General features: G+C 30.3%; 1 protein-coding gene across 2 annotated transcripts in view; it reads left to right on the top strand.

The window, feature by feature from the left end:
- The window catches only part of LOC118183792 (uncharacterized), a 130,133-nt gene that overhangs the window by 81,828 nt on the left and 33,159 nt on the right, over nt 1-15,146 (top strand). Inside the window, exons 4-8 of one of the 2 annotated variants that reach the window (XM_035353395.2) lie at nt 1,426-1,560; nt 2,908-2,976; nt 3,222-3,427; nt 8,980-9,046; nt 9,147-9,224. In XM_035353395.2, coding sequence (XP_035209286.1) covers nt 1,426-1,560; nt 2,908-2,976; nt 3,222-3,427; nt 8,980-9,046; nt 9,147-9,224 — 555 coding nt within the window. Of the gene's footprint in view, nt 1-1,425; nt 1,561-2,907; nt 2,977-3,221; nt 3,428-8,979; nt 9,047-9,146; nt 9,225-12,770; nt 12,796-15,146 lie in introns of those variants that run through there. The other variant, XM_035353396.2, reaches the window with a different exon arrangement.

Raw genomic sequence — 15,146 nt, 5'->3', positions numbered from 1 at the left:
TTGTAACATTAACCTTTTAAATTGTTTTCTATAAGTAATAACCTTTCTTTATTATTATTTTTTTATTTTGCTATAAGAATTATGGAATGCTTTTCAAAATTATGCTAATACAGTGGTCTTTAGTATTCATCATCAATATTACCTTTCCAGATAGTTGGATGTATCCAGACTGGACGTATACCAAATGAACTTTTCCAGTAATAAATAAAGGGAAAACAATTAATCTTTTCTTATAATCAAATCCCATTGTTATTATTATAACATTGTTTAATACTAAAATACAAATGCAATAGCGGAAATGTACATTGTTTATAAATGAAGCACTCCACATGATACTACACTTAAATGTTTCTCTCTTATTGAAAAAATACGTATTGTATATATTGTGCAAAATTTGTATTCACTTGCGAAAGCTCTAATGCTTTTTTCTAAAAAGGCTTTTCTATTGTGAAGCCTTTTTCACTTTGAAGGGGGGAATATGCGAGATATAAAATATGAAAGAAAATTAATCTGGAGTATGTCATCTGCAGTGTGACGCCTTGTATCTAATCACCATTCAAAATTTAAACAAAGAGACTAAATGTGTAAATGCCTCAACTGCTGAGTACACCCTTACGTTTTCTACTCTCTCATGCTCTGTTAGCGTGTGTGTTCTTGCTTTGCTGTATCATCTATTGTTTAAAGATATGATAAGTTATGTAAAATTGTGGGGGGTCCTCATCGCACCAGTATTGATATGTGACTGAAGATATGTATCAAGAATGTGCAGGAATAAATTGTGCATTGAACTGGGCATATGTTTTGTAAATCCATCATTCCATGCAACAGTTTAAAGTTATTTCCTTACATCAAGTTATATACAGATAAATCATATGTGTGTGCGATGCATGTGTGCTGAAGGTGTATATATACACACACACACACACACACATATATATGCAGTACATTTTTTAATTTAACATGTCTTTTACTTTCATTTTTTAGCCATTTCTTATTTTTAGTTGTTACAGTTACTTCAGTCGTTAGTTTTGTTATTTTTGATTATCTTGTCCCTGAGTGATTCTTATAAATGCATTAATTATTGTTTCTCAGCTTGTTTATTATATTCAATGCATTATTTTCTGGAGCTTTTTATTATTTTAAAATTCTATTAGAGTAATGTGAACTGTGGATGAAGTAGCATTCTTAAATATCTATTTAATGCTTAATAAAAAAAAAAAAAAAAAAAAACCCTAAATCTGTCTATCTTGATAGATGCTGCATATTGTTCTATGTTTTAATTATGCTATTAACTGAATATATTTTTATGCAGATAATTGGGTTATACATTATTTTCAAGAATTTCTTATAAAGTAAAACAAAATGCCTCAAATAAAAATTGTTTCCAGTGTAAGAAAAATAAAATAATCATTATTATTATTGCAGGGAGCTAGTGGTGCTTTTGCATACATTGCAGCTCAAGGTCCTCTTCCAAACACAGCAATTGATTTTTGGAGAATGATATGGATTTGTGATGTCCAGGTTTTGGTTATGGCTTGTAATGTGCAAGAAGCTGGAAAGGTATTTGGTAACTTTTTTTCATGCAAGTATATACATTTTATTTTTGTGGATAGTGCAATGGATGAAATGTGATAAAAAATATTGGGAATGTGATTTTATGAAACATAAGATTTTAGTTTATTAGTCAATATTTATTACGTCTTCTTCAAAGCTGTTCCTTGTGGCTAAAATGCACTTAATGCCAATATTTTTTACAATCCTCAGATTATGTCTTAAAGTCATTTACATGAAACCTGTAGAACAGCAGTAGTGAATTTTCTTTAATTGTATCAACTAATACAAAATAGTGACCACAAAGTGGCAGTTTTAATTATAAAAATAAGAAGTCATATGATGCTAAATTAATCGAATAATGGAATTTATAGAGCATTTTTTGTTGAATATTTGATCAAAAATTCACTAAAAGTAATACCTTGTGATTAGGTGCATTATCATGGTACAAAATCTGTGAGTTATTCCTCTGTAAGTCAGGTCTTCTTCTGTCAATTACTTTAAATGACATAAAACACTCAAATAATATTCTGTGCTAATAGTTTTGTCAGTTCGTAGAAATTCATTCACAAAACCATGATATTCAAAGAATGCTTTCAGCATTTACTTTGATTTTTCACTGTTGTTGTGCAGTTCTTTTTTTTTTTTTTTTTTTTGTTTCCCTCTTGTTTAACCAATTGAGCATCATTCATTTGATTGTTTAGTTGTTTCTTCATCAGATGCATAGATCTATGTTTCATCATTAACAGTAATGTGTTTTGAGCACTTAAGGGCAAGAAAGCATATTCTGGACTGTTTTAACATATTGTTTTTTTTTGAAGGGGAAAAAATGTTCAGGGTGTTTGAAGCAACTTCAGAAGTGATATGCCATAAACTTAAATGGTCTTTTAGAATTGCTTTACAGGATTTGATAAGATCCAGGCAATATAGAAAATTTTTCAATAATATTTTTAATTGTTAAGTGATGATCCCTAACCATTGAACAGTGTATTGCTCATTAGGTAAAATGAACGACTTGACAGAGCATGGTTCATTTTTAACACTAAAAGAAAAATTTAATGCATTTTCTGTGTTCAATTATATTTATTTTGGCAAATCATTTAAAGGAAAATTCTTTATTCATTAAAAGTGAATTTATTTGCCAACAATAAAAAAAGATGAAATATGGACTGTTTGTTGCCAGATGTTGAAAGTCATAACTTCTGGAAAAGATTTTCAAGGGATTTTTTGCATGTGTATATTTTAAATATATCATTTGGGATATGTTTTAATCATAATAGTATGGTCAAAATTAGATGTTATTTTCTGATTAAAAGTAATTTGAATTATTGCTATTTTATGCTTTTTTTTTTGCAGACTAAATGTGAAACATATTGGCCTGTGAAAGGAGAAATTAAGCATTTTGGGAATATATCAATTGAATTAGTAAGTACTTCCAGATATTACTTCTAATTTTATATTAGTATCTGTTGTCATAACATATGCTAGTATAACTTAAATAAACAATGTGAATGAATTTTTTTACTCATCTTTATAAAGTTTTTTTGTTAATTCACAATATTTATTCTGACTTTTTAAATTGAACTTTATGTTAATATATCTTAATACTTGTTTTAGAAATATAAACATGTTTTTTAACCCTTAGAAATATGCTTTGATGCTAATTTTAGATTGAAACATCTCAAGTGTGTCCAGATTTCATGGTGAGGACATTACTTGTGAAATGTGATTCTGAAATGAGAGATGTTTATCAGTTTCATTATACTTCTTGGCCTGATCATGGTGTTCCTGACTCAGTTCATCCTATTCTTGAATTGGTGCGATTAATGAGGAATTGCCAACCATCTGAAACTGTGCCAATTGTTATACATTGCAGGTAAAGTGCATCTGATGGTGTACTAATATAGATTGCTAAAAATTAAAAAAGCTAATGAAAAATGAAAGCATAGCTTCTGAAGATGAAACTTGACAAAAGTGTTGAAATAAATTTGAATATCTGTTTTGCTGTTTGGAAAATAACTTTGGTGCCAAACAGTAGTTAACTGTAACTGGCATAATTATTAATTTTTTTAGCCGTGTAAGTTGAATAACTATATAAAATGCAATTGAACTCCACTATAGTGAGCCTGGTTTATAGCAAAATTCTGCATATAGCGAGTGAATTTTTTTAAGTTCCAATTTCTAATGCCTATTGTTATTTTATACAGCTGTAGGGAACCTTAGACCTGTGAGAATCAGATATAATGAACTTTGTGGATATCTTAAACTAGAACTTTAAAAAATTTTTCATAATTGTTTTTAGAATTTTTGCAAGTTTAAAGTGAAAAATAAGTCATTCTTAAAATTAGTCACATTTAGCCTAGTAGAATAATGAAATCACTTTTACTTACTGTACTGTTATCTTCACCTTCACTGTTTTCTTTATTCTAAACAAAGGCTATTCAAGATAGATGTGACACATGGTTTTTGGAAAACCAAAGCATATGGAGCTTACAAGATCGTGCTATATGATGAAATTTTAAATGTGTACTGTAGAAGGAGATACTTATTTCAATTGAAAGATCTGAAATATGACTTTGTTTCTAAGTAATTTATTGTATAAACATATGGTAATATTTATTACATTAACAGGAGGTGAAACTGAAAAAGGGTTTGATGACTGCATTAAATAGTAATTGTATTTAAACATTTAATGTGAGCTTCTTTTTAAAATTATAGTTATTATCTATCTCTTTTGATAGATGTGACAATGCTAATCAATTCTTTTGTTATTTATCAGTATTTGTTTTTAATTTGGGAAATTTCATTTTTCTTATAGGATCAAATAGATATAGTGAACTAAACATTCGGTCCCATGAAGCTCATTTTAACAGGATCTAAAATATTATATGTCAGACTTAAATAAGTGGAAGTGTTTTAATAGTAGTCATTGGCATGCTGTGGTTTTCATCAAAAAAATATTTTCTGAACCTGAATAGATAAATTCCCACATATACTTAAGGCTTATTCAGGACCAATGCCAGACATTTTGTTGCATGATGCCAGTCTCTGCAGGTCCTAAGTTCTGCTTCCAATCACCTCCCTATGGAGTTATGGGAAAAAATCAAATTGCATAAAGCATACAAAAAAGAAAAAGAAAAAAAAAAAAAGGTGTCCTTGTTTTAGATCATTCCAGTATTGTGTCACCATTCAGACTTTGTGTTGTATTAGTTAAAGAAAGAATTCTGCCATTTGTACATAATTTATGTAACTTTTTCCATTTTTATTTCTTTTATGTAGAATTAAGTTATGCCATACCTTTCAGTATAAGCTTGTTTGATGTTGGGCCAGCTGCAAATTTTTCTATCAGTTTTGATAGATATCCTTCACATTCCCTGTAAGATGTTTTATATTGACACTTTATTTTCCTTAACGGCTAGGCTGATTCTATATATTTGAATTACCTGCACTTGAAAATTTAAGTCCAAAGCAAGTGTCTGTTTGAGTTCCCTCATGTATGGTGCTTAGAGTACTTCAGAAGTAGTCTGCAAGCATCTGGGGGTATGGTGGCTATAAGAATTTAAAGATGGTACTTTACAATAGGAAATATACATGGCAAAATTCCAAAAGAATTGTGCAGTGCATTGCCTGAAATTTGTCATGATTTATCTAAAACAGATATGTTGGGCTATTCATCTTCATAAAGTCAGGCATACAAGTCATTTGTCTTGCATGCAAGAAGACCAAAAGTCATACAGGCAAAAGTCAACAACAACAAAAAAGAAGTGACATGTGTGCCTGGCTAGAAAGCTATAAATTCGTTGAGTAACATACGAGGAAATATCCTAAGGTATAAAATTTTACCAGAATCAATATACTGTATTTTGAGAAATGCTTTGTAGGAAAGAAAAGTTTGTACCCAGTGGATCCTTCATAGCTTGATGCAACATTAGGGAAAAAAGAGTTGCTAATGAAATGAAATATGTTTACCTTGAAAATCAGTATTTACAATACTTTGAACTAAATATGAAAGCACTGCCAATGTAGTGGAGAAACCCATCCTTCTCTCTTCCCCAAAAATTTTAATGAAGGCAATCATAATTGAAGTACCCTGCTTAAGATTACTAACTTATCATCATGAAAGTGTTATATGTGGAAAAAGTCTAACCACATTGTGTTACTGTAAACACTGTGCTGAAAAATATATAAAAAAAGATCCCATTTGCTGAGGAATGGACATTACATTTACATATACTAGGACTACATAGAGTAACTAAATAGAAAACTGCCTGTAGTAAAATAAATCTGAGGGAAAAAAAAAAAAAAAAAAGAGTGGGTTATTTTTTGAATGATATTCAAATTTTTCTTTTCTGCTGTTTGGCCACCAGATGCTCTAAAGGCCACTGTTTACCCATGGAAATAATTCACAGAAATGAAATTACCATTCTACCATTTTGTTTATTATTCTTCTGATTAGCAATAATCAATTTGAAATTGTTAAAATTATTATGCACATTTTGTAATTTAAGAAATTAAATATTGATTGATGAAAAGCATATGTATGTACAATTTCTGTTTCAAAATATATTTAAAAAATAAAACTGTTCATTGCAAGAAAGTTGAATTTAAGAGGTTAAAACATCACATGCCACTTGCGAGCCATAGTTTAGGAATCAAAGAGCTGCATGTGGCTTGCGAATCACAATTTGGCTGTGCATGCTTGTATGACATAATCCTCTTTGGTATAACAGGTATAATGTTTCCTTTTTACACAAATAAAAATATCTGTGGTGTATCAATTTTTATGTTTATTTCTTGTTTCATTTGAATATATAAAGCTCCAAAAGATATGATGGACAAGTGATCAAGTTCTTCACATTTTGATACATTTCATCAGAGCATTGACTTAAACAGTTTGCCTGCAGATGCTGTATAATGATGTCTCATAGAGACTTGTTTATGTAATCTAGTTCGTTTTGTTGTTTAAGATCAGAATGACAGCATCAAGATATTTGTCTTCAGACTCTTTGATAATTTACCAGAATACTTTATAATCATGAATTAAAGTGTGTCCTAAAAGTTTAACTTAAATCTAAGGAATGGGAGACTATTAAAATTTTTTGTATGTATCATCATTAGGTAACAAAATATTTTTGGTAGCTGCAGAAACAGTTAAAATCTGGCTAGTCTGCCTCTTTGTGAGTTGACACAACATAAGCGCATCAGTTTCATGGGGCAAATAAAGCAATGCTTAAGTAGCATTCTTTCTTAAACACATGAGGATGCATGTGTAATATGAAGTTTCTTTTAATGTTTTTCATTGTTAGATAAAAGTATAGTTGAGGTTATTGCCTCATTTATAGACTTAAATGCAATAATAGTATGTAGTGTTTACTTAATAACCATTATGTAGTTATTTATATATTTAATTCAATATAATAATGGTGGAAAAGTTCGAAATGGTGCAAGGATTGTCAGAATGCGGAAAAATGGATGGCAAAATGCCGCCACTTGTTTCCATGTAAATACAAATTTTATTTAGAAAAAAAAAAAAAAAAAACACTCAATAAAATGAATTATAATAAAATAAACTATGCTGTAATGAATAAATTTCTTTTATTTGTGAAAGTTCGAAACTTGTCTTACATTTATTTCTGCAAGATTAAAATAGTAGTGATTATAATTTAAAAAAAAAAAAAATTATTTTGTGTATGTTTTCTTGATACTGTTCCGTTAGAGTGGCGTCAGTTAAAAAGTGTGCCATTCCCGCCCCCTGGCCAATTATCGCCAAGTAGTAAATTATAAAATAATAATAGAGTTCAAAAGAATTTTTAAAAAAATTCTGGAAAAAATACATTTTTAAAAAAATTTTGTTAATTCTTAAAGAAGGAAAATTTTTCTTTTTAATTTTGTAACTTAGAATAACACATAATTAAAAATACCAAAATAAAATGAAATACAATGTAAAGAGGTGGCACAAAATTATGAATATCATTCAGGATTGCAGAAAAATGTTGAGTTTTTTAATGTAGTCGACGCCACATGAATTCTGTTAAATATGATTCTAAATGGTGGCAAGCAGTGCTCTGCTCATGTTTATTTTTCCATTTAGCACTGTTCCACAATCGCTCCACAGTTTGGGTATGGCATCCAGTTTCGGGGTCTACAAAATTATAGCTGTGATTCACAGTGAAATGTTCATTCCCAGCATTTCTTAGTTCTTCTTGCTTATATCCTTTCCAGCAGTCTAACAATATAATGCTGCCATGCGCAATGTTTTCTTGAATGTCAGTCATCAATGTCGCAGCACAACAATCAGGAACGACGACCAGAAAACATTCTTTGTTTTTCTGACAAAAACCCTCGAATACCTATTGTTCTGGAAGAATATGTCCAATGTTGTTTTTCCTTCTTGTAAAAAGACTTAATGATGTCTCATAGAGACTTGTTCATGTAATCTAGTCCGTTTTGTTGTTTTAAGATCAGTATGACAGCATCAAGATATTCTACGATATATCTATTTTTGTGATTTTGTTGGTTCCACTGATTTTAATTCTTTTTCGAGACATCAGACTATTTGTATATACCCCCCTCAAGTAGTTATTCCAATCTACTATCGTATTATAGCTCATTTCTAATTGAAGTTCACAAAATTCAGTCGACATCAATTCTTGACATCACAGACAGATGAAACGAACGACATTGAGGAAAGTAAGACGTGAGCCTTCAAACTATGTTTTGGTTGTCAATCCTTTTTTTTTTTTTCCACAACAAGAATGTATGTAACAACACCATATAGGTGCTTTGTTTGAGTCATCCAAGTCTATTGGTATGAATTATTCCTTTATCCTGAAAGAGTCTTATGACAGCCTGTTCGTCATTAGGTAACTGCCAAATTGTGTAATCCATCGTACTAAAAAAATGGCGAAATAGGGCAAAAAAATAACCAGTGGCAATATTTCAAACGAAAACTAGAAATCTTGAGACACGATATTTTAATTGTAAATAAAAAATATTCAAAATAATGAGCGATAACATTTCAAACAAAAACTAGAATTCTTGAGCCAAAATATTTGGAAGAGTTGTTGGTGCATTTTCAACTAACGCCGCTCTTAACGTAATTGTACCATTTTCCTTAATTTGATATGTGTATTCTTATCTCAATACCTAAAGTACTGAAAATAAAATAGAAATTAAAAGCACTTTAAAAGGAAAAAAAAAAAGTAAGTTTACACCACCAACTTTTAAAATGTTGAAAACAGTTAAAAATTACTGAGTATGTTGTTAACATCAAGTTAAATAACTTTGTTATTTAAGAGGAATATGTTACTGTGTAATAATTTTTATCATGTTTTCATGTAATGTGTAATTTTTATTATTATTTTCGTTATAAGATAGAAAATTTGCAAGCATGTATGCCATTTTTTTTTTTTTTTTCCCTTTTTCTAGTGCTGGATGTGGTAGAACTGGTACAATATGTGCAGTTGACTATGTATGGGCCTGTCTGAGGCAAGGGGTAAGTTGCTTTTTTAACAGTTTTTCATAATGAGTGATCTGCAGTGTGAATTTTTGTCATTCTGTTATTTCCAAAGCATTCAATTGTGTTATTTTTCTAGAAATTAGATGAAGATTTCTCATTGTTTCATATAGCATTAGAACTGCGTCGCCAAAGAATAGCTATGATACAAACCAAGGTATATCATTTATTTAACTTATACAAGTTTATTAATATGAAATATATGGCAGATTTCATATAAATTATTAAAATTATTTTTTAATCATCTCCTACCATGCATTATGCATTCTGTCTATCAGGAAATATATAATTAATATTATTTTTCTATGGTATGATGAAATTAAATGTCATTAATTTTGCTCTAAATTTCTGCTTTAAATAAGTTGGTAGTGTAGGATTTTTTTAGGGGGATTCTTAGAGTTAGATTCTTTACACAACTACTTGCTTGAGTGCAGATTATTTTGCATCTTTTGCTTCATTTTAACTCCTTTAGGGGTACAAAAGGTAACGTTATATTTTAAGTAGTATTCATACTTTTTAAAAACTAAATTCATTTATTAGAATATAGTGATTTATTTATATAACCATCATGAAGAAAATAAAGAATTCAACAGAAAAATAAAGAAAAGATAGGTAGTGTAAATAATGATTTCATCCTTCAGAATTAAATAAGTAAGTCCAAAAAATTCAGCAAATCAACCAGAATCATTCACCCTTTTATTATTATTATTATTATTTCATGAAGCTGATATTTAACAAATGTGATGTCATGGCAGCATTATAGTGAATCTTTTCCAAGAATCCGTGGTAAACCCATGATTCCAATTCATTTTGGACTTCTAAGAAAGTGATCAGAGAAGGTAATTAATGTTAATGGCAATTATTGATTCATCTAGTGGGTTTACTATATTAAGATTCTGACATATAATAAAGAAAAATACTAAAGTAGAAGTGCAGTGTGTATTAGTCCATTAATATCATTATATATATATACAAAGCTCATCTAGAAAGTTAGCAGCATTTGGTTATTAAAAAAGATTATCAATTTGTTTTCTTTTGTATATTATTACAGAAAAGTCTACATCCCTTACACTGCTTTTTGGCATATTCACCATGTAAATTAAGGCATATGTTGTATGTTGGCACTAATTGCAACATACCTGTTTTAAAAAATTTGTCTGCCTGAGACCTGAACGACTTTTTGACGTTTACCTTAATTTCATCATCTCTTACAAAGTGAGGTCTGACCAGTATGCCCTTATTCTAGTGAGTTTTGTTTCATTTCAGGTGTCTTGTAAAAAATAATGTTTCATCACCTGTGATAATACTTAATATGAAATAATACTTAATACATAAATATGAAAAATATTTCCTTTTGTTACATAATGCTGCAAAAACTCCAAGTCTGCTTCCATCATTTTCTGTTTTTGAACCTCTGTTAGCGTTTTCAGTACCCACCACAAACACAGTTTTTTATAGTGCAAGTAGTCACAGTTTCATGTAATCAAGATCATGAACTGTTTAAAAAATATATTGACAAAACAGAAATTGGGAATCGCCCATTGGAATGAGCTTTTTCGTCGATACAACACACCAATTCTTTATTGATCAACCGCTACCTTTTCATCGCAGGCATTTTTATTTCATTCGTTAAACATCCTAACCCGTTTTTACATCATATCTTCACTTATTGCATTTTCTCCACATTCATATGTTTTACTTATCTGATGATAAATTTCATATGGTGGAGCATTTCTCACATTTGAAAACTTGATAATGGCTGCTACATCCCAGCTGGCAGGTTGATCGATTATTTTATGCGTGATTATCAACAAGCAGTATTTTCAGGTATTAATGTAAACAAACAAAATGCTAGGCTAATTCATTCTCGAGTTTAATGATATAAACATGCATACGCAACCTTCGTGCTATCAGTTATGCGGAAGATATGCGCAAACAGAACTTACTTCCTGGATCAGCTTAGTAAATCAAATGATAAATTAGAAAGATAAAGTAATATAAAATGTTGGAAGAGATGATTTAGAAAATATTCAATCATTTCCTTTTTCAAAACCACATGAACTTCATAAAATAAATCAGCTCTAGTATTATTTTTTAAATTATGATTGAATTATGTCAAGTTATGTACAGAATTCAAATTTCGTCGGCTGGTTCTGATGATGAGGTCAGACAAGTGATTTTATTCACAACAACAATAACATAGAATTCAAAGCTTTTAAAAGCATTATCAGTTTTATTTTAAATACATTCCCTGTTTATTAAAATACTCATATAGTTAATCACTTAAAAAAACAGTTTGAACTTGAGCGAATTAATCGTCAATTATATGAACATTTTTTTTCACTCAACTTCTTTTACAATATAATACTAATTGTATCTTCATTAAGGTTTGGATTGCCAGTCAGGTGCTCCTGAATCTTCAATAAAAAGTTTTAGAGCATAAAGTTATCACCTTCAATTACACTTATTGTAAGAAATATAAATACAACTTTTCTCACTCTTTTATCTATCTTTATATGCATATATAGCATCCACCTTGCCCAGCACTTAATTTATAGTAATTTAGGTACTTAATGATGTATGCATAATAGATTGCAACACCCATGGAAACTAGATGGAATTCATGAATGGTGATATCCTTGCAAGTTACTTGATTTCATCCATACTATGCCAAAAATTCAACTGTAATAAATGATATTGACCCTTCTATTCTCAGATTTCCAACACTATTATCTTATTTTGATTTTTCTGTCACGTTAGCACATAAATTTCCATAATTTGTGGTGAGTTTTTATTGGCCAAATATTTTTAGTGTGAAAAAAACAGAATGACAGCTGGCACTTCACACTTAGTGGATTTTAGATTTTTCTGTTTCATTTTGGCTACTCATAGAAACCACACAGCCATAAGGATGACACACAACCATTACAACTATACAACCATAAATATAACTTCTACTAAGCTGCAGCTTACCTGAAAACTAGCTAATTCAAAGTGATACTGAATATAGCCTGGTGATTTTTCTGCAGACAGAGTGACCTTCCATCAGAAGATTGTTGGCAGATATGTATGACATAAAAACTTGTCTCATTTTGTCCTCTGTTTGGTAATAATCTAAGGCTCACTAGTGATGGAAAAGTAAGGTTGCTAAATATTGATAGTTCAGCCTGGGCTCAAATTCTGGCGAAAAGGGTGTTAGTATTGACATTTTCAGTCACTAAACATTGGTAATTCAGCCTGAGTTTAAATTCCATCAAATAGGCTATTGGCATTGGGATTTTCATGGTTTTTTTCCATGTGTAACATACAAGCCAGTTCCCTTAGAAAGTCCTTCATGAAGGCATTCCTTCCCATAGGCAGATAGCCCTTGATTTTCTTTGCCTTAATTAATTAACCTAACTTGATCCAAGGCATGCAGTTTCAAAAGAAAAAGCTTTCATTCAGTCAACCTTTTTACCAAATGGATACCACTTTCTGAATATGCTTTCTGTATTAAGTGCAGAAGATTTTTACAGCTTTTCCTTACTTGTGGTATACTGCTAATCTTGCTATATAGTAATTGTTGTAGCTTATACGAGAGACATAAATAATTTATTTGAGAATATTCTTCACTCCCCAAAGAATCTTATAATTTTTAATGAATATCTTCATTAGTCTTTATTGTAGCTTGAGTTTATAGTCTTCTTTCTTTTTTCCCTTAAAGCTTACTTTTGGAGGCTACATGAAAGGTACTGATTTTAAAAGTTATTTTTATAGTAGGTTTAAAATTGTATTTGTGTTACTGTATTAAAAATACTTAGATAGGAGGAGTAATATCTGTTTAGCAAGTTTTTATGAAACTGTATTTAATTATCGGGAATGTTGGTAAATAAAGTGTTCTGTTAAAATTGCCATAATTTTGTAAAGTAATATGTGTGAAGGTTTTTTTTTAATGCATAATATGAAATGAAAATTAAATGTTCTTAATCATTTGGGTGATCATGTCTGATTCTATATGTTCTCGCAAACTTCATCATTGATTTTAAATATTTTGCAAATAATTTAAATGATGTTTTCTATTTTCCTGAAACTAATAAAATTAAATTAAACTGATTTATAATTACTATGGAGAAGAGTGCTGTTAATTTTCTGTTTGCCATTGTAGCTGTATTTATTTATTTTATGTTGTCCATTTGAAATTTAAAACTAGAATTCACAAATAGTGATTATTATATGTGTACATTTTTATTGTTTTGTAGTTATTGCTGACTTGAAACTAGTAAATGAATTTTAAAAAATGCACTTAGATACATGTTTAAGTATCATATTTCTTTAATTAAAATATATTATTTCTTGCTGTTTAACTACTACAGTACCAAGTCCAAAATTCGAACATCCAGTAACCAGAATGATCTCTGATCTGGACTTCCAGCATTGACCTCCCTTCCGATATGAAGTCTAGAAATGGAGAGCTGCCCAATAGGGATAGTGGTTAGCGATGCTGATTTCCCAATCGAAAGGCCCAAATTTGAATTTCGGAGAATGCGTGGATGCTTATAAATGAATAGTGTCTATGCAACATGGGGGTACTGTAAATATGCTGTGAGCTGAAAGTCTTCTCGAGAGCTGGTGGTAGGGAAAGACGGATGGGAAACCCTCGGATCTTTCCACCCAGGCTGCTCTTCATCAAAATTGGATGGAACTGAGCGAAGTCATACCGTGACCTGTAAGGTGCTCAAGAATCTTTCCAATGACAGGTGCAGTCTTGCACTCCTTACCACAATGAATTCTGTGGGCTACTTCTGATGTTACTGTCAGACAAGTGAGAGGTGTGACAACAACAAACAGCAAGAGAAAGGGAGAATATTTCAACAAAAAGGGGCAGATGTGCTACAAATATGATTTGTCAGACAGGCTGAGATTTCTGCTTGTAATTTTCAAACACCTGCTGGCTAGTGATTTGCACCGTGGCAAATTACAATGCATTGATTGACGTGTTATTGTCCACATTCACACTTTCGGCTGTTAAATGGTTGTGGGGGGTTGGTAATTTTCTGTCTGAACTAAACATTTCCTCTTCTTCATCTTTACTGCATTTAAACCGATCATCTAAAACTAGGAAGTTTTCAAAATCCAGAATTGCTGAAGTCCTGATTATTCTGGATCTCAGACTTTGTGCTGTATAATGTAAATATTAACAAAAGCTTGTTGGATTGATTTATATTATACCTGGGCATAATAGGCATTTCTACTTCTTGTATGAACTAAAGAAAGAATTGTAATTGCAAAAAATTTCAGATATTATATTTTAACAGAAATATCTATTTTGACCACTCTTGAATTCATTTGAACGATGTTTCTGCTTGGCATCTCTACGTACAGACAGAATAAAGGACTCTTTTTCCCAAAACGGATTGTAAAATGGATTTGAAATTAATTCAGAAGTGATTTTTTTCATGACATCTGTACATACATATCTATGCATCTTTTGTAGCTAAAAAATTACGAGCCTCAGAACGTTGAAATTTTGTATAAATGACAGCTATAATATATAGTTCTGCAACTCCCTTTTTGGTTGCAATATATATACGAACAGATTAGGTAATATATACACACACACACAATCTGTTACCTGGTTCGATGAGCTCAGTTTTTTTTAATTTATGTGTTGGTAAATTGTGCATTTCTCCCTTTAAAAGTGATTGAATTATGTTATTCTTATGTTTCGGTCAAGGTTTTTATGCCTATACTTAATCTGCATGCAATAGTTGTAGAATTATCAACAATTTAAAATTTGTTTAAGTGCTACTAAGCCTAACGAAGCCACCATTTGTTTACAGCACAGGAAAAGTCTGTCTTTCTGCCCATTGGCCATACTGCTTTTTTTTTTGCATAGAAACTGTATTTTTAATTGTAAAAAAATTTTTTTAAAACTGTTTTTAACTGTATTTCATGTTTTATGTTTTTCTGTATTTGACAATTTTTAATGAAGATATTTGAGTTTTTATGTTTTTTTATCTTGGCACGAAGTGAGAACTGAATTAATTGAAAATATATCTTTTATGAAGTTCGAGGAACTAAGCATAAATGAAATGCTGCA

This window comes from Stegodyphus dumicola, chromosome 9 (genome assembly GCF_044657685.1).
Source record: "Stegodyphus dumicola isolate Sdum_Otavi_A_Nest chromosome 9, ASM4465768v1".
NCBI classification, from domain to species: Eukaryota; Metazoa; Arthropoda; class Arachnida; order Araneae; family Eresidae; genus Stegodyphus; species Stegodyphus dumicola.
The sequence above is the reverse complement of the archived record's forward strand: the minus strand, read 5'-3'. Positions and strand labels throughout refer to the sequence as shown.